A 21,348-nucleotide genomic window follows, 5' to 3' on the forward strand; every position below is an offset into this window, starting at 1 on the left:
TTTCCCTAGGTATGATTTTAAGTTCCACTTACGTGTCTTTAAGCACATGTTGGTTCAATCCAACATATTTCTGAAATGGCAGTCTCGTTATTCTGTAAGACCTACTCATAAAAATTTTGCAAGTCTGTCAACATTTTTGTTGAATGAAAGGGAAGACTCAACAAGATATCATGGGTGCTGTAGGAGTCTAAAGTCAGTACACTGATGTCTTTTTTTTTCCTATCTGCATAAAGTTAATTCAATTTGTCTGTATTCCCTGAGCAGATAAAAGGAGATTGGAAGAAAAGACAAGAAGATTTTAGTCAGTAGTGTAACTTGTAAGTGATGATTAGCAAATTCAGTGCTTAATGATTTTTCTTCCTCCTTTGATGTTTTCCTGTGCGTTTCTCCATCACCAGCTTCTGGTTTCTAATGGAAAATTACATTTGGTTCAGTGCAACTTAGATCTCGTGAGCCAGGCCTGAGTTGTTCTGTGTGGCATTTCTTCCAAGATTTTGTTTGGGTTTTAATATGTGAAGTCAGGGAACTCTTCTGTGGGAGACTGTTGCATGGTCCAGTGGCTTATTTCGTTATTTGCTGAACATAGCAAGAATGTTTTGTGTCATTCCAAATATCCAAGAGAGGCTTGCTCTCTGCCCCTTGGAGCTTTAAATCTCAGCTGGACAAGAAATGCAGTTTAGAAGTCATGGACAGGGACAAAGAGGAATCTGCCTCTTGCAGGTTTGTTAATATATATTGTCTTTGGGATTATTTTTGCAGCTAGGTAAATGCCAAATAATCTCACTGAGGGCAACTTGTGGGGTATTTGAACTAAGAAAGTCTGGTGGTATGTACATAAGGCTGAAAGGTTCTTAAGGAACAATCCTGTCATAAATGGTGATGTAGTTAAGGTGGACCTGACACGGCCTTTCCATCCATAACTTCCAATTCCAGAGATAATCTGGGTTTGCATGTCTAATAACATCCATTATTTCTTCTCTTTCCTTGGTCTGACGTAACAGATCTCCTTACTTATTTTCTTGTAGACTATTAGGGCAGCTAAACTTTGGCTTGATGAACCTGTCTCGTTTTGTTTGCTTCTTTTCACAGGAGAGCAACCTAAATGTCAGAGGAAAGCTAAACGTCTTTCTTCTTACAGATGGACAAATACAGTTTCCTGACCTTTTGTGGAATCAAACCATAGCAGTAGCCTTAGCATTGTCCAGTAATAACAATAATATGAAAAGCAATTAGTGCTTCCCATTAAGCTCTCCTTTTCACTTTGTGAACGCCAGTTGGCAGTTGGGATGAGAGGACATTTTAGATACCACATCCCTCATGTAGTCCAGTGCCACGGAAGAGAAATACACATCTCCATAATAGCTGAAAACAAGTTATGCACCTGTCTCTGAAGGGGGGCCTGAGAAATACGAATTTTACAGGCATGGGTATGGATCAATGCAGAATAATTGAATTTCAGCCTTTTCTGCATTTGGCTAGCTCCAGCTTTTAGGAAAATGTAGAATGAAAAGCCCAAATCAGTGTTGTCTTTGCATAGGGTGATAAAGGTAACCTGCTTAGCAGAGTATTTGTTTCACATTTCTAATCTTTGAACAGATAATTACCTCAATTATTTATATGAAAGTAACTTCTATGCACTTAGAGTCCTCTGAATATAAAAGTAGAGCTTCTCATGGAAGAATGGTCTATTAGAAGTATGTATATGTGAAATGAGAAAATAAGGGAAGGGTTTTTTGTATATATCCAAAAGCATTTACTGAAGGTGTGTCTCTGTGTATTTAATATCCCATGAGTGGCCAATTTTCTTCATTTTTTCCTTATCAAAACCATTGAGCACTGTTAATTTTCAAAGCAAAAGCTGCAAAATTAAGAAGTAGAGATACGGAGATAGGGCAGTGGAAAAATATAAAGTGATTAAAAAACATAGTTCTAACTAGACTTGTTCAAATAAAAAAAAAATTAAAAAACCCAATTAGAAACAAAAGTCATAGAAAATGTGAACATATTGTGTTCCTTAAATAACCAGATGTTCTTTCCATCCTGAAGGCAGCCAGGGCTAGGAATAAAAGGTTTAAAACTATTGTTTTAAGTTAACTGTGAATTTTGCAAATCTGTTTTCACCCTTTAGCAAATAAAATTCTAATACAGCAACATAAGCAAAGTAATTTTCATCTTTGGGTGTTCTTATTTGTATGTTGTTCTGTGTTGAAGTGTTAACCTTATCACAATGACTTATTAGGAAACTAAAGCACTACCTAGAATATCACGGTTTTACATTGCATGCTAAGAACCTGACAACCATCCTTTGTCTGAAAGCCTACTGTATTTATTCTTAATATTTTTGTAAAATAAGTTTGCTTTCAGGTATTTGCTGAGCAAGCTAGTCAGGAGCTTAATTCAGTGGACACACCTTTAATCATAAGCCATCAACTCAAAAAAAGAAACTAAAGTGGTTGTGCTTGGTTGATGGGAGTTAATTTGTTAGTTATCCTAATAACATTCTAGTTACTGCTGCTGCTATTTTCTCAATGTATTTTAAACTATTTGCTGATATTAAAAGTGGCCGTATAATAATATTAAATTCTAACTAAATCCACAATGAAGCATACATGACATTTCAAAGAAGTTGTACTAGTTCATCATGACTGAAATTACAGGTACTGCCAGAAAGCTTAAGCAATAATATATGGTCATGATCACTCATCTAACGATTAGTCGGAGAAATCTGCATTGCAGCTTTTAACACTTTTCACAATGCGAGCAATAAGTGACAAGGGGAAAACACATTACTGAAATTTTGAACCGAACTCTTTGTACATTTATTTTCAGCTGAATTTTCTTCTTAAGTAGCTGCCACCGTCTCGGAGTTTTCTCCAAGCTAGTTTCATGTGCCTGAAAGGCTGTTGAGTTTCACTTTCTTCTTCTTCAGATAAATTCTTTTCTATACACTCATTAACTGAGGTGCTGCTGCAGAGCTGCAACTGTCCTTTGAAAGCTGCCGTTATGTCAGTATTGTTTGTTTTGCTGTTTGTGGCAGGAGGAAAGCAGGTTTGGGGTTGTTTTGTTTGTTTGTTAGCATTGTGTGTGCAATCTGGCATTAATTACCTCTCTTTAATGACCAGATTGCAGCCAATGAGAAGTTGGGATCTGGCAGTGTTTGGGCATTAGCAGCTCATTAATTTGTACCTACACACATTGAGTGGGGTGCGGAGTCCATTTTGTTAGAGGGGTACCAACAAGGGGGAGGGAGGCCCCGAACAAACGTTTGCTTTTTGCTTTTTTCTTTCTTTTTCTCAATCATGAAGAGTGTGACTGATTTTTCAGGTGATTTGCAATTATACGTTGGGATTTGGGGGTGTATGAAAAGTAAGTATCAAAAATCTGGGATAATGGATATCCCAATGCAGTATGAGCTGGTGGTACAAGTAAGGTCACCTACTCTTTAAGGGAGAGTTGCCTTGACAGGGGATGTGACCGATAAGGAAACAAGGGAAAAGCTGAGTACGTGTCTCTTCATCTGGGAGGAAAAGAATTAGAGGAAACAAAAAATCAATGCATTTACTTTCAGTGATTCACAGAGAACTTCTATTTGCCTTAATTTCTGAAAGATTAAGATCTTAGATGTTTAATGCAACGTAGACTTTTATGAGCAAAAATGTGTCAGGATCTTCAAATTGACTTCTGGTTTTATAACCACATTCAATTCATCATGAACCCAAGCATCTTGAAGGTCTAACTTCCTCATTTGCAAATACAGTACGGTTAGATGTAAACACATCACTTTAAATAAATTGATGAATTTTTCACTAATTACATGCTAAGCTTTTTAATGTGGGCCTATACAAGTAAGAACTGCGTATTTTACACATGTAAAAACCATGATTCTAACTTGTTTTTTGTTTATGCTCATGTTCTTAAAATCAGAAAGTTTTGCTTTCCAAGGAGATAGTCCATGCTGTATTTTAAGAGTTATTGTTCTAAATACTCAGTTATTTCGTTTCATTAATAGAATAAAGTATGACAGGCAGCTCTGAGTTTAATAATAAATACTTGGAATAACCATGTTGCCATAGTACCACGTAAAAATAGTAAGTGTCCCATGAATTAAAAATCCTCTTCATTTTTTCTGCATTTGTTTCAAGACCTTCATTCCCAGTGCACTTGTGCATTTTAAAATATAAAAAGGCTATGTGGTCAGTACTCATGGTACAATAACTTTCTCATCTCTCCCGAAGTTCATTGTGATTTCCCCTGATATGTTAATCACAAGTAATATTTTCAGGAAACAATTTTGGAAGTGGTTGATTAGGCATCTAGTCAAGACTTTTCAAATGAGAAATCTTTCAAAGTCCTCATTCCTCAGTATCATATGTAGCACAGCAGTCATCACTCAAAGGAGACAGGCGATCTCTTAGATTGCCGACCACGATGCGGTTTCCAGTATTGCTCTGTCTTTAGTTTTGTGTGCACAGGCTGGTTATTTGGTTAAGAACCCACAAGTGTTGTATCAATGCAAGTTAAGCAGCCAGTACATTTAAATGAATAGGAAAATGGTGGGAAATAATACAGAATAAAGCAAAGTTTCCTGAACAGTGACATCTCTCACAGTTAAGACAAAGCTGCGCCACAGGTAAGATGGTGCAGAAGCAAAGGACTTGTCCCAGTTCTGTGTAGGGCTGAGCGAGATGTTGCTGCAGCCCACTCCCGGCAGTGAGAGCAGAGCCCAGCAAGGAGGGCGAGTTCACTTGGTTGTTCTCGTTGCTGGTCTTGTGTGACCCAGCAGGAGAGCTGCTGGCCTTGAGGGCGGTGAGGAGTTGGTGACGTGGGTGGTGGTTTCTGGGCAGGTGGAGAGGTGTGGAGTCTTTCAGAGGAAACAGCTAAAGGCAAGTTAGTAACCATTGTTTCTACTTTCAACTAATATTAAAGCAAGTATATAATAGTGTTGTATAGAACAGCAAGTAACATATGCATTATTCAATAGCCAAGGCAATTCCTTGCTGATCGGTCAGCTGGACTAAGAATTGCAAAAGCAAGAAAAGAAAAGTGATTGCATTTTTTAATCTTCTCTGCAGATTTCATAATTATGCATTTATTGAGGTGGCTTCCGTATTAATCTGGAAGACAAGACATGAGATGCAGGAACATCATGTTCTGGCCAGAGGGGCAATCAGGAAAAATTTAGAAATAGGGAAGGAACCATTCTCCTGTGCTGATCAGCGTTCCCATTAATATTGACTGGGAATTCATAAGCTCTGTCATGTTACGGGCAAGTACTTGAGAGAGGCAAGGTAGAAGAGCAAGTTATTATTGGAAGCCAAAACTTTAAATTGTGCTACCTCTTTGAGTAAGTTGATACCCTTAATAGCAAAGTAACAGAAATTCTGATTATACTTGATGCTAAAGCAAGAAGCTGAAGCACTTTGAGCTCTTAATTACTTCAGCTACTAATAAAACTTATTGCTTGTGAATTTCTTGGGGCTGTTTCTTTCAAATGATTGGTTTACTTCTGTTTAAAAAGTCATCTAAAGCTACTGACCCTCTCCTAAAGAGTAATGATGTTATTTATAAAATTACACTAATAAAATATATTTAACAGTGTTAGAGTGAGGTGATTATGGTTCTTCTTGTGTGCAACCTGACAATTCAATTAATCACTTCTAGTTTTCGAGGTAGTTTATCAAAAAGAAGCACTTAAAACACTTAAAGCACTCTGATTCTACCTAATCAAAAGTTCTCCATATCATAATTTATTTATTTGACTAAAATTTGCAAAACACAAACTGTGAGTTATATAAAAATAGATTAATAACTTTTCAATAATGTATGAAAGATTAGCTACTGAATCATATCCAATCTATTATGATGGAATTCATGTTCAGTCTCTTCTGATAGAAATGTAGATATGCTGCTGGTTTATTGACATATTTTATAGTAAATATTAATGTATTAATTGTTGTATACAAAGCTATTTGAGTACATTTTTATTGGGGAACGCTTCTGAAAGAGCAACATACTTTCAAGATAGAAGTGGGAATGGTACATTTTAGCCTTTGCTGTAGCTTTTTGTGGAAAATTAGGTTTGGAAATGTGAGGTAGGACACTTTGTCCTGTGTCTTTTTAAAGAGCAGTCATGTTCAAAATGGCTCTGCAGTGTCCTCGTTGTTGGAATCCCAAAATGAAAGGAGTTGCTTGTCCTGCAGCACCAGGACCTGAGCTCCTCTCTGCATTTTAGAGGAAAAGACGTGGATGTCATGTCCCCTTTGCTGTGGTGTGTGCATGGGGCTCTTTGAAAGAGCCTTTTTCACTCCTCTAGGGACCTTTTGCAAGTGTTTTACATAGCACGTTATACGCGGAACATAAATTAAACTGTGTCTTTTCCACATAACAGAAATAACGAAGCGACACCTTAAAACGTTCTCTTTTTTTCTCTGCTATGTGAGATTTGTGTACAGGCATGTTTCTGGAGAAGATAAAATGCCGCAAGTGTGGTTATAAGGGGTTTATCGGTGTAAGCTTCGGATAACTGTGTTACTCACAAAGCCATCAGTGAGTTATGCAGGTTGTCCAAAACAAGTGCCAATAAAACCATAATGTGGTAGCTTTTCTGTACATAAAGATGTCATATTTTAAATCTCATAATTTGGAGCATTCCAGGGTTTAAAGCGAGGCTTGCTGTGTGTTCCCTTCAAAAGCCTGGATCTTTCCTCCACAATGTTGTAAAACTCCTGTTCCTAACCGTGCGGGGCTGCAAGATGCCAGAGCATAAATCTGTCATGGGGGTAGGGCTGAACACTGTCAGATTTATACCTCACTATTTAGTTAATTTACTTCTTAAAACCAAGGGTTCAGCTGAAAAATAGGCAACTAAATTAAGAGGCAGATTTAAAAGGTACTTGAGCGGTTCTGTTCATGCAAGATGGGGATTTTACGCAGGTTATGAACTTGAACGTTGGCAGGTTGGAGTCTTTTTCTCTGGAATATCGATAAAAGCTGATCTGGTAGGATTTGATCTACCTGTTAAAATGCAATATGCTGTAAAACTATAAATGACCAAAAAAAAAAAAAAAAAAAAAAAGGCTTTCCAATCGGTTAGGACAAGAAGCCAAAATATACAACTAGAAATTTCTTTCAGTCAAGTCACTGAAGCATTTTTAAATCTCACTTGTCATTTTTTTTCAGTTTTTCATCTCTTGTCATAGAATGCCCATGTGAGAGAAAGTATGTGTGCATGAAGTTAAAAACAGACCACAACACACGGTATTTAAAATATCTTCCTGGTATCTGAAATTTCTAGTTGCCAGGGGGATGGAGGGTTGTCACGTAACAAAACTGGAGATAATTTATTTCAGCTTGATCAGAGTTCAGGGGGTTTCTTTCTGCCTTGACCCAATTAACTGAATTTTCTTTCCTTTTCAGTTCTTTCTGGGAATTTTTGTTGGTTTGGGGAAAAAAAAAGCACTCGCTAATTTTCTTTAGAAACAATTAAATATGGTAATTCTTCATGTTGTTATTGCGTTGTAAATAACGAGTTCTGCGATTGAGACCCACAGCATCTTTCTGAAAAATGTAAACAGGAAACGTTATTCCCAGTTTGAGGATTATGGTGTTCCTTTGCCAATGCCAGTATTCATGCACGGATCTCCCGACTCCTGTGATTATAGGAAGTTCTTTATTAATTCTGTGCAGGATACTTTTCATGTCGTGCCACTTATGTACATAGGGTTGATAGCTGCAGACTACCAACCTGTGCTTTGGATAATATTTTGCTGTTGGCCTTGAACCACTTTAAAATTGGCAATAGCACGTTATGTCCTCTAATGTCTCCCTGGGTTTTGTTCTTTTTAGTAAACATTTGGCTCAGTGGTTCATAGGTGGATGGAATACCTTTTGTGCTCCAGCAGGTTGCTTGTTCTGCAGAAGGTATAACTGGGGAAGGAGGAAAATTAGAAGGTGAAAGGAAAGTTTTTGGGGGGAAGGGTATTTGCTTTGGGTGCTCTACAGTTTGTGGTAGATTGATTGTTTAGTATACAAAATACCTGGGGATGTTTATGTAATGTTAAGCCATTGCTTATACTGTATAAGTCTAGTTATAGGGTGGAGACAGCTGCTTGGATACCTGACAAAAGAATAAAAGGAGGAAAGTTGAAATTCTCTGTGCAGCTAGGCTATTATTAGTATACAGTTCATATTAATTATTAGTGCCTAATAGAAAAAGTGCTGCCAAACTGAACAAACCTCATCTCAGCTGCCATATTTCAGCTCTGTTCCCAGTCCAAATTTTTGCCATGTTTGTATCATCTTTATTGGAGAAAGAAGCATGGGTGAGCTAGAAGGAAAAGGTAAACCTTTGCTAACCTCCCAGTCATTGCTGAATATGGGGTCATATGCTCCTCCAACTTTCATTAGAAATAGATGAAAGGGAAAAAAATAGCATTTTAATACAAAAATGTTTTAGGCTGCATGAGAATTATGAAAAAGTCCAGTGCTGCCCTGTCAGCTAAAGAGGGGGAAAAGGAGCAAACTGTCTCCTTAAAATATTCAAATAAAAAGAACAACACTGCATCATTATCTTTCTCTTATATATATATATGTTTAGTTCAGTCTGTTCTTTGGTTTAGGCTTAAAATATTATTAGTTTAGAAAAAAAAGTTACGTGTTTGGCAGCATTTGTTTAATATATTGGAAAAAACTAGTTTAAAAAAATCCCATTTGGCATTACTGAGATGATTATTTTGGTGAGCCTATTGCTGCCTGTACATCTAATTCACTGCTGCTCTTTTGTTTGTTTTTTCTCTGTTGCATTTAGGTTATCTAGTTTCAGATACAATCTATTAAGTAGAGCATTTTTCAGTAGCTGAGGTTTTCCCACCTGTCTACCCTAAAACACCTGCAACATATGTTTGTGTAACCCTGCAATGCTTTGTGGTTTGGGCCTTGAGAAATTCCCCCAGAGCTTTTTGCTTATAAACAGCTGAGCAATTCATTTCTCTAATGACGAGTGCTTTTCCTTTAGCATTGAGGCAATAGCATGTTCACTAAAATAAGTCTCATTTTTCATCAGACATATTGAAAATCTTTTTTCATTGTTGTCTCTTATTCTGAACCTTCAGATTTTGCACAAGATTGATTTTTTTTTTTTTTTTTCTGTTAATAATACTAGAGGGGGGCGGGGGGAGGAAATACCTCGACAAAGGAGAAAAAAGAAGAGTGTTGTAGAGATTCCTCTGCTTGCACCTACGTGTAAACTTTTACAAATAATGTGTATTCAGATGGTGAAACGTTCCGTTGCAGCAGTAACCTGGTTTTCCTCATGTGTTGTAGAAGAGTCTGCTGGTGACTCTGTCACACACAAGCGTGCACTGCTGTATTGTATCAGCTCCGTGGGTAATGGGACGCGATGTGCTCCAGAGCCCAGGGAGGAAAAGGGTTATACCAGGGAATTTGAGCATATGGAGCACCATCCTTAGCTGGCAGGAATTGCTTTTCAGCGGTTTTTCAAGCTTAGGGACTCTCTGCTGCGTTCGGTCTGATTCTGACCATGGCCTCAGCCCCCCACCTGGGAATAGAACAGGCATGGGTATAACTTAACTTGCCCCCGTATCCCTGGAGGGGAATAAAGCCAAATAGAAAGTCCCCAAGGACCTCCTGCCAGCCGTGGGCTTTGGAGCGAGTCAGTCTGGTGGTGGCTGGGACCAGAAGCAGGAGGACGCGGTTTAGCACTTCAGCAGGCAAATGGAGGGGGGCATCTTTTAGGGAAGGAAGGGCTCAGAGGCAGAAGCACCTCAGAGATATCTGAAACATTTTAAGGCATCTCTTTGGCTATTTGGGCTGTGGCTAATATATTTTGAAGAGGCAAAGTCCAAAATCACATTGATTTCTATTTCTATTTTCAGATTTCTATATCTGAATTTTGTACATTGCCCTTTTAAAAGTATAAATTGGGCATTTTCTACCAGTTGAAACTTAGCTCACTCTAGCTAGAAATTAAGATTAGAAGAATTCTAAAACCAGCAGACTGCTCCTACAAAATGGGTGTGGGGAAAAGGGATTTCTAGTATTGGCACAGGCAGCTTTTCTCTCTGATTTCTGCATTCTTTTTCCTTAGAAGGGGAAAAACATAAATGTGTTAATCTGTATAATGCCCTTACACGATTTCTTAGGGGGATTTAACAAACTACTAATTCGAGGGTTGCTTTCACTGTCATTTTAACGTTATCCTTTTAAGAAAAAAGATTTTATCTGAGGTACTATTCAAAATACTTACATAAATTGAGAAAGAAAAGGAAAAACTTAACTTGCTTAAGTAATTAAAAATACAAATAGGATCACTCTGTGTAGGAAAAAATGTGGTTACTGTGAGTATTTTAAACAACAGAGCTCTGTTTTGCTGTAAATAAATTCGTTTAGTCTTCAGCCCTAATACAGGGAATATAATATAGGCAGCTCAAATTGCATGCTTACGGAGAGGATTTAGTTTAAAATTTGTAAGGAAGTGACATTGTAATTGTGTAGGTTTTCCTGTCTGCTGCTTATATTTAACTTACTGAAATGGTTAAAAAAGAATATAAAATTTAAAGGACAATCACAATGACATAAAGATCATAATCTGCATAAAGCCGCATTTTACGCTGTCTGAATTTCAGTTTGCAGAAGTATTTAAAATTTCTGTGGTGATGCTTCACAGATGCTTGCCTGCTAACCTATATGTCAGGTTGATTTTTTTTAAATAATGAAATTTTCAAAAAGGATCTCTCTGTATTGTTACAGAAGGAGTTGCAGCCGTAACCCTGGGTATTTACTGTCTTGCATTTCTAATGTTTTTTCAACAGCGTTTTTTCTGAAGGCTTTTTTTTTCACGGCATGTAATAGTACTTTAAACTGCTTCTTCCTTTGATACCTTTAAACCTCATAGGAATTTAAATAGGCCCCTGTGAAAGTAATGCTTGAGCCTCATTCATATGTTCGAGTTAGATCATTATTCCTATTAATGGCTTTAAGTGCTTAGATAGTAGATCAGCCTTTCGTGTCTTGAATTGCTTGTCATTTCTGCATAAATATGTTTCAAGATACTGTTCCGCATGATCTTTTCCTCCTTTTTTTTTTCTTCAGAAGCAATGTGTAATGATCTTTTTTATTTATTTATTTGCTGGGTGGTGCAAAAGAAATTTCAATGTTTTCACCCAGTTTAAAATATATACTGAGTTACTGGAAAAAAAATTGCAAAACTAGCTAGCAGCTGGTAACGTGAAGTTTTCAAAGGGCTGTCTTATGGCTTAGAAGTGCCCATTATTTTAACCATCTCTTACTCTTCCACCTTGTTGAAATGGTCATCAAGACACGCGAAGAAAAAAGTTGTTTAATTCATGGGAGAAAAGTTACACTGTTTGATTACTCACATAGTAGTCGCAGAGCCATCAGTTATCCTCATCACGTCAGTTTGGATTTGATTATCATAGAAATGCATTGAATTACCAAACTAGAGCAATAGTAACTAAAGCTGATTCATTGTTATTGCTGTCAGTTGATGAGGACTGACTTACAAGCCATATGAATGGGTAGAGTTATGCAAATATTGTTTTTATAACAGGAGAAGAAAAATGTAGAGCGGCCATTACAATGTGGGTGGTAGAATAGATGAGGATTTTTTTAATGCTTGTCTAATAGCTTTTAGTTGTTTCATTTTTTAATGAACATTGCAAACAGGATATGTTTTAAAAGTGTTTGATGTGTTTCCAAAGAAAGAAAATGAGACATTTCATACGAGATTAAGTCTGACTGCAGGAAACGATCTGGAAATTCCCAGCCTTAAATTTGACCCCAGAAATCATCCTGGCCTTTGATATCTACAACCTCTTTAAGTCTTCTCTCCTTCTGTGCACGTGCAATATTTTGGTATTTAAAATGCAACTCCTATATCCTTCTCCAAAAATCAGGTTTCTGAGGAAGGAGAGTTATCTGCAGATATGTGGAAAATGGGAGGATGAGACTCTGGCTACTCCAGTCTATAATGAAATCTGGAGGGTAAAAATACAGCATGTGAAACTGAAACAGCTGAAGACTGACACTGTCAAAAATACAATGTACTCTCACCTGTGAATGACTATTTTGGAAAGGTCGTTGTGTAGTTCATTAAAACTGTGTTTACTACTAGTGGGACTTCAGAAGGTAGATCAGAATATAAGGCAGCAGCCTATGAATGAATAAACCTTTAAAGCAAATACTTGGAAAGTATTTAGATCTGGTTGCTAGAATATGAATTTTATAGAAAATATCCTGATCATTGTGCAGAAATTTGCCATCTTGTTTTCTCTTACACTAGAAATTATTTACTTTAAGCCTTTTATCTTCTCGTTTTTATATATACATTAAAAAAGGGCCTCTCTGTACTTCTCTGTTATTTTGGTTTCACCTTTATGCAGATTTTTTTACTTAAAAATGTTTACTTCCCCCCTCCAAATAATGTCCTTCAGGATGCATTCATTCAATCAAGGTACTTTATGCAGATACCACGGTCGACGCTTCATCAGCATTCGGTGGATTATTAAAAGGACGATTTCAGAGCTACTGTGGGCAGCGTGCTTCAGTGAAATAGTTGCGTTGTGGCAGAGGTGGAGAGGAACAAGTGGCTTCTGGTTTCAATATTAATTATATACATTTTATTACAGCAGAACAGTTCTTTATTAGGGGCCTCTGTTTGAGTAGAGTGAAATTTGGAAAGAAAAAAGGCTCCGTGTGCCATCTAGTGGCAGATTTCAGGTTGTCTGGCTGAATTTAATTCTCTGCTTAACTAAGGCACTGCTAGCGATGCATTCAGTTCAAAATGTTAGCTGTGGTGTCTCCTTACTGTTACCATTTTCTTTAAAAGCATATCACTTTAGCTTGGAGGTGGTAAAATTCTTTATCTGAGCTAAAGGAAGAAATCACATCGGTATCTGGACTTGTCCAAGAATGACTGATTTAATTAGAAATGTAACCACTACAGCCAACAGCCTCATCGCTGTGTGGAAGAACACTAATTCCTGTGAGCATGGACTGGATTTATGGTAACACTTGGTGTTATTTTAAGTGTTTTAAGACTTCACTTCTATGTAACTGGCATTACTGCCTTGAAAAACTAAGATCCTGGGAAAAGAAATTATTCTTTACATTTCTAAATTTCTAATCTTCATTAATGAGCATACTTCTCTCTGCTTTAAATCTCTCAGAAAATTCCAATAAGGTATTCTTTTTAAAATATATATATTATTTCTTTTTTTTTTTTTTAGAGAAATCCAAGGCCAGTGACTCACCAATTCCAACAAAATTTAGATTATTATAAAGCACGTGGGGCAGACTTGATGAACAAAACCCGGTAAGCTATTTCTGAATATATGTTCACTGAAAGAAGACCTGATATAAACAAAAAGTTTCATAAGTCACTTTTATCCCAAACAGGAATTGCAGAAGCAGTATTAGAAGCACGTGTTTGTTACATGGCATCTATTTTGACTTTTTATTATTACATGAAAAATTAAAGTTTTACAGATAGCCTGGCAGTCAGCTCGCTGGCAGTTCTGGAAGGCTAAGGACATTCGTACGCAATGACGTGTGTACTAAAAGCAGGGGGTAAAGTGTTGCTGATGTGAGTTCTGTAGCTGAACTACTTCCGATAATCCATCTAATCGCAATCTGGAGTATCCATGTACCAGAAGCTGTGTAAGTTAAATTGAATTAACTTAAATCCAGTTTGAAGTAATTTTTCCTAAACCTTTTTGCCGCATTCCTCCCTTGCTTTAGAAGCGGTTTGTATCAATACTGCTTAAATTCCTTGCCATTTTGTCTGGTGGTCACGGGTGGAGAGGTGCCCGTGCCCCGACTGGGTGGCTACAGCGTGGGTGCCGATTGCTGGTGGGTGGTGGGTGGCTGCTGGTGGCTGTGGGGCAAGCCAGCGCGAGGCGCAATGCCCAATGTCGTGCTTCAGTTTGTGCTGTCACAGGCTGCTTCTTGGATTGCACGTGGCCCCAGCCATGTACTGTGCCTGCTGATTCATAGGAACTTGCTGGCTTTTAGAGCTTTGCACCTCCGTCAAATTCTGTTTAAATCAGTTACATTAAAAGCTAGCTAAAATTAAAACAAAGTGGATTAAGATGCTCTTAAAAATAGAGAAAGGGGCAGAAATTAAAGCTGAGTAGAATAACTGCAAAAGCATCTTTTTTTTTTTTTTTTAATCAGGCTTTAAAGTTGGGGAAGGGTATCAAAAATTACTGCATTATATTGCATTTTCTCAATGTTTTGCCTTACTTATTCTTTTAAAAAAATGGTCTCAAGAGTTGCCTAAACTTGAAAAATGAGCTACTCAAAAATTCCAAAAGAAACATGTTGAGGATTTTGCAAAATAAATAAATCATAAAGCCCAAATAAGAATGACACCTGTTGGAAACCTAAATTCTAAGGAAACAAATGTCCTTTATATCTATGTGGGAATATAAATTCATTGCACACACATATACTGGATACACACCAAAGGGGGGGAGAAATTGTTTAGAATAGTTTAGATAGAGGAATAACTGAGATAAATTTATCTCAACACAGGAACATTTAGAGTAGGTTAAATGTGGTAAATCTGTTTAAGACTGGACTAAAGAGAGAACTGGGAGATGTAACATAAGGAAATGTTTCTGCAGTGAGCAGAGATATGGATTAGATCAGCTACCAGGTCTTTTCCATCCTTAATTTCACAGGTTCAATGATATATTTTAAATCTCTTGGCAATTCTCTAATATATATTGCTTGTTTCATCACATATAGAACTTTTTAATCCGTCATATTCATGTATTTGTCTGTCATCTCTCATAATGGCTACTTATTGAAGAGAGAAATGCCTTTGAATAAGGCTTGCTTAAAACAAAACATTTTCATTTTAGCAGAAAACTGCAGAGATTGAATCATCTTCCTACTGCTAGTTTAAAAATATACCATTCACAGTCAAGGTCAATGATGCTTATTGTGATGAAACAAAATTGTTTGCTTCATAGATGGAATTCACGTCTCCTTGATACTCATATTTTTAAACTGATGCCTTACTTTTAACTGCATCTGCTGATAACTCTACAACGTAATCAATCAGCATTTTTCTTGTAATTGTTGTGCATGTCTGGTACAATTAAATGGCTAAAATGTAGACATTGATCCGTGTTTAATGGCTGTAATCATCCTTTGCATTAATATGTCAGACATTTAAGTGGTAAGAAATAGATACATTGTTCTTATTTTCCTGAACTTCAGCTCCGTTTTAAGGTACCTCCTCCAGGGACCTAGCACCTCGCTATTGTTCATTTTCTGAAGCGGTGCTGTGATTCAGAGAAATTGCAAAATAAGTTTTACTTCAGAAAACTGTTATTAAGACCTCCTCTTGACAAGAAATTTAGATAGCATCATTATTTTGTTTTTCATGGATGTGTATGTGTTCTGAACTGATCATTAGCAGTGTCAGTTCATGGCAGAGCCAAATCAAACATAGGTATTAGGGGCTGCGATAACTATCCCTTCTAGTTCTCAAATAATTATAAAACATTATTGCATGCTATTGCTGAAAGCATTTTTCAAAATCATATTTTGGACATAACAGCTTAGAGAAGACTTTTAGTGTTTATTGTTCCCGTAAAGTGAAGTTTCTCAAAAAGTCTCTTTCCCAACCACCTGAAAAATGCAAATAAACTAACTTCAGGTATACGTATATGCCAAAGCAGTAAATTAAACAGTGTAGAAGGAAAACTGATACTTTTTATTAAGCAAAATATAGCTGGAAAAAAGAAACAAGACAGAAACACGCTGGTAGACACAAGCCTCTGTATAAGCTTTGTCTCCTGCATCTGTGGACCATCATGATTCCAATGATGCAGTTAGCTCAAAGCATCCAGTGGCTCTGTTGCTTGGGTAGCGTGTCAGAGAAAAAGATTTACTTCCAGTAAATATAATTTTTTGTGCAAAGTCAAGGCTTTTTTTACTGATTGTCAGGGCTCTAGACCTAGAGCCAACACAAACCTAGGACTCGCTGTGCAAACCATTATCTTCTTTCTAAGGTGATGTTTCAGGTAAGTGAAATACACACACACACACACACACACACAGAGATACTTGGTGATTAGTTTCAGTAGACTGAGGGGAAAAAATATGATAAATATACTAAAGTTTGGATTCTGAATCTCAACTGGCATGACCCCCAAAATCAGTGGTGTAACTAGATTCATTGCAAACTGTTGATAACTGATTGACGTCTGCTAAGTCGACATTTGGCATTTCTTCTTCCCCCTTCAAAGCTACAATCTTCATTTTCTTTCTGGAATAGAGAAGACATTAAAGAAATGCCCTGTGCTGACTCTTCTGATGCCACATATATGTGATGGTATAGAAAAAAATTCTTTTTTTCCTTAAGTGCCTCTGCAATACCTTGGGGAACTGATTAATAATGAAATTTGCTAGGTAGTAGCGGAGTAAAATTTAATAGCGATAAATATTTTACCATGTTCTCTTCTTTAAGATAATTTGCACCTTTGCTTTTGAAACCATTCGGGACTCTTGCGAGAGTATTTTATAGTTCTGAAGATGCTCTCTTTGTAGTGACTTTGTCAGTCACTCTCAGGTGGCTACAGAAATACTTTTTGTAGTAACGGCAGCAATCAATAAAATGGGGAGACACAGAAACATCCTGTAATCGTTATTCAGCAATCATTCCTTTCCAGCTTCCATAAATTGGGAAGCAGCACTTTGTCCCAGTCTCTGCACTGCTGTTCCTCCTAAAAAATGCTACATACTGCCTTTCTTCATCACGAGTATATGGCAGAAGGGCCCCATACAGCTTGGGGCTATATCTCGTGAGTGTGCAGGCTCACGTACTTTCTTCTGCTTTCTCTCATTTTAACTGTATCTATTCTGAGTCTAAACAACTCAGCTGTTGTTATTTTCTCGATATGTTCTATATGTGTGTGCGCATTTATATCGTGTATTCTAAAAAAACGTATCTGGAGACAAATGGGGAAATGATAAGAAAAGCAAAATCAAAATTACTTTTCCAGGTGCCTGTGCAAGTTACAAGTCACCCATATTAATTCATTTGTAATTTATTTTTAGTTAAACTTCCCCAAAGATTGCAAAACTATTTTTTCCCCAGTACAATGATTGTATTGTTTTTAATGTATTTTACATGTATTTCTTCAAATTTTTTGAAGACAGCTGTTTATATCACTGAAGTACAGATCAGTAAAATAAAACCTCAGGAGCAGAAAGGTCTCTGTGATTGTGATATATTTCTGTGAAGGGTATTTCAAGCATTAATTACATAAAACATGAAACTATTGCATGAACAAATAGGAATGGCTTTGCTGATCCCTGGGTTATGTGAACATTTCTACTGGGAATTAGAAGCTGCTTTGCCTCTTTATTTCATACAGATTAAATGGTTCGACAATTGCCTCACTCTTAATGTTGCATATAACTGAAGTGAATTAAATAGCCACTGTAGTTAAAAGTAAAAAGTAACAATGATAAGGATCATGATCCAATATCTGTGTTATATCCTGAAGCCATTCTTCAGCCAAAATCACTTTTGAAATCAGGATTCCCATTAAAAAGCGCTTGGCTTCAAATGGCTGGGCTGGGCAGAAGGTGAAGAAAAAGCAGGAGTCTTCTAGCTCTGCCAACCTAAAAACACTGTTTAGCATTAGTTTTGCTTGTTGAAAGAAATGTTTGGCTTTGAGTTATTTTAAATATTCAAGAGAATTTATCTAGCAGAAGTAAATATTAAAGCAATCTTTGAATAAGAAGTGCAAAAAGTCACTTTTATGAAGTTATCAATGCTTTAGAGCCTCAATTACTTTTTGTCATGTTTTCATTTTTTTTAATTGAGAAAGGGAAATTAAGAAAATTGGTACAAACTTGCTTTGTTTGGGGTTAGTCTGCATTTTTCAGGAAGACAGGGCCAAAATAATTTGTCCGCTGCTGGTTGGGAAAAACTTGCACCACATGCAGTCCCTGTGGTTCCTGTGTATATTCCAGCACAACCGTGGTAAAACATCCTCTTGGCAATGCTCAGATCTTGGGTTTTTTCCCCCATTTTTGGAGAACAATGCACGCATCGCTATGTCTGTCCAAACCGTTGGCAAGGATGTGATGATTTCTCCTCTTCTTTTTTTTTTCAGTGCCAGTGCTAAGGCTGCCCCACTGAACATTAACAAAGTCTCCAACAGCTTACTGAATTTTGGCCGAAAGCTCATGGCTCCAGCCATGGCTTCAGGCGGGGCTGGGGGTGCTCCTGCCGGCGGGAGCAGCTTTCCTCCCCCCACAATGCCCATCAGAAGTGCAGTGGAAACGCCCCAGCACCACCACCAGCACCACCAGCACCACCACCACCACCAGGTATAACAGCAGAGGATGATGAAGTCCGAAAGCATGCCAGTTCAGCTGGGCAAAGGTAACGGTGAAACGTGGGGCAGTGCCGCGACAGAGGGAAGCTGCGTCATACGTCTTAAGGACTGAAGAAAGTCCTTTTATTGATTTTATATCCATGGGTACATATTTGGAGGACACAGAAAAATCAGAATTTTGTTAAGCGGAAGGTCTGTGCTGAGTACAAGAGCACGTTTGTGATGTGATACAGAATTAGATGTTATCTCAAGAATGAACAAATACCATAGGAAGTTTTCAACCTTTAAAAAAATATTAACATGAAATTACATCAGATATAACAACAAACTACATTGGTATCATAAACATTAGCCAATTAGTTTTTCAGTCTTTAAAATGCAACATATTTTTAACTGTAAGACTTAATTTCATATAGGTTTTTTCAGCTTATTGGCACAAATCCCATGCATAACAATATTAGCTAAATATGAGTGTAGGAAGTTAGATCAATTACAGAATAATTCTTAATAAACAAAATCTTATTCCCTTTAGAATGTGTGGAGCTTATTTGAAAAGTTATTTGAACAATAACATGTATTTTCCTTTTAATAATTTGTGATGGCCCTCTCTATTTAGTAAACACTACCTTTTTTTCTTGAGTCTTTTTTTTTATGTTACTTGAGAACAATTTATTCAAACAACCGAGTCACAAGCTCAGCTCTGGCTGTTGTTTCCTATACTCTGTTTTTCCTCTTCAAACAGCTTACGTCAGTATGTTCTTTGCAAGGAGTAACTAGAGGGATACCTCATCTGCTGCTCCTAGCAGCTCATCCTAAGTAATGGTTGTAAATTTGAGGGCTGGTGCTGGTTGCCCTGAGCCATTAAGTAGGATTGCATCATATTTTTCACCAGATTTGAAAGTGTAAGAGAAGGGAAATAACACTTTGTAGCTGAAGTTGGTGTTCTTTCTCTTTTCTGTGGCACCCCTATGGTCCAAAGTTAGGCCTTTCATCATGCATCACATCCCATCAAGCAGATACTTGAGGGAGCAGAACTGAAAGATACAACCGTTCTCTTGAAGCAGAGAGATACAGACACTTCTGTGAGGGCCACTGCAGCTGCTTGGCAAAATCTAGATATGCAGCTTCTCTCACACTTTTAGAAGAATCTCAGAAATTGCTCCAGCAAGGGTATTACAGTGCAAACGTGAAACCAAAAGGCAGTGAATCCTTGACACAAATCCTGTTCACAACGATGGAAGTAAAATTAGGCATGGAACAAAATTATTTCCACAATTTTGGAGAGGCTCTTTTGTTTGCTTTTTATAAAAGTTTTCCATAGTTCCCTTAGACTTTATTTTTTTACCTTTTGGGTTGAAAAGTGATCCTTGGGTTGTTGTTTTCTTTCCTTGCTTAATATAAAAAAATGTACAATTTGAAGCAGCTTCTATAGGTGGAATCGATTGTGGCTTAATCTTGATCTACCTGCTCAAGGACGACCCTGTTTACACCTATATGTGCCAACTAACATGTTGCATCATCCAGAAATGCACCTGACACTTCCCATGCAAGAATCAGAATTAAAAATTATAGTATGTTTGGTCATTTTCATGTACAATCTGTGCACATATTTCTCTATCAACAGGAATATGGAGTTTTGGTAAAGTCATCAAGAAATTTTGAAAACCTATGATGTAGGGCGCAAAGCATTTTCATGGTAAGAGGAAATAAAACATACTGCAACACTTTGGTACCGGCAGCTTCCTCTCACCTGATTCTGTCCATCCATATTTGGTACAACACTGCCAGAAGTAATTTAAAGGCAAAAAAAATATAAATATACTTTTTTTTAATCAGTTGAGATGACTGAGTGAGTTTTGATTTTGGCACATATTAGTGCCATGCTTATTTTTCCGGACTTGCACAGTTATCAGTATATTGCCTGTAGTTGGATAGAAATTTTAAATGACGCCAGCTAAATACATTTGCAAGTGCCATAATTTATATTTTTAGAGAGAAACCCAAAATGGCGAAGGAAATGGAAAGTCTCTTAGAGGCTGCCCAGTGAATTCTCTCTGAAGTTTACATGTAGGAATAGCTTAGCAAAAAAGAAATCCCTATTTGTGATGACACTGTCATTTGGATCATGATGCAGTAACCTTTGTAAACAACTCAGCACCATCTCCGTCACGCCTTAAAAGTGAGAATAAGTCTTTTCAGTTCCAAGAAAGTGCGGTGCAGCATCTCCAGTGAATGAGGGCACTCCCCGCAGCTCTGAGAAGTTGTGGGTACTTCTATCCCAGGCTCTAAGATTTAGGATTTAGAATATAGCCGTACCCTGAGAAGCTCTCATTCTACTCCTGTTTGTGGTGAACTTTTTACATGCCTTTTTACCTCTGCACTGGCTTTTTTGAAACTGGATTCTGCTCTAGCTTTTGAGGATCTAAAAGCTGTTTGGGGTGCCTTGTAACTATAAGGCTCCCAAGCCACTGACCAGCTGCCACTAACTGTCTTACGTTCCTGTTCTTCACTGTGCTTTCAGCTCTCCTTAACCTCCCGGAGCCTGGTTATTTAGCTGAGGTAGGCAGAGGCACGGATTTAGGGTTTACATTGATAGACATTTGCATTTCTGGTTGATGTAACACTCACAGGTGCTTGGATGGATAGCATAACAGACCGAAGTGCTGTAAATCTGGCAGGCAAGTGCTAAAAGAAGTTACCCATTTTTCTCATATTGTATTAATCCTTTCAGGTTTCGAATGCTCAAGTAGTGTTGATAATTTAAATTCATATGTAGAGAGCTCTAAGTTGGAAGAGACTAAATTAATTGCCAGATCTCCTTTTTATTAAGTGTGAAGAAGTCCTTGGTAGCAAAATATCTTGCAGGACCAGCAAAATAATCCGATCCCAGCTTTCACAGCTCTGTTTGGACAGGGTTACGGCTCACAACCCAGCAGCAGTGGCAGGG

At 37.4% G+C, this 21,348-nt stretch overlaps 1 protein-coding gene across 1 annotated transcript in view; it reads left to right on the forward strand.

The window, feature by feature from the left end:
* Positions 1 to 21,348, forward strand: part of TBC1D5 (TBC1 domain family member 5) — a 294,668-nt gene that overhangs the window by 221,104 nt on the left and 52,216 nt on the right. The window contains 2 exon segments of the mRNA XM_035894107.1: positions 13,266 to 13,351; positions 18,177 to 18,448. Coding sequence (XP_035750000.1) covers positions 13,266 to 13,351; positions 18,177 to 18,448 — 358 coding nt within the window.

This window comes from Egretta garzetta, unplaced genomic scaffold (assembly GCF_000687185.1).
Source record: "Egretta garzetta isolate BGI_Z169 unplaced genomic scaffold, ASM68718v1 scaffold94, whole genome shotgun sequence".
Taxonomy (NCBI): Eukaryota; Metazoa; Chordata; class Aves; order Pelecaniformes; family Ardeidae; genus Egretta; species Egretta garzetta.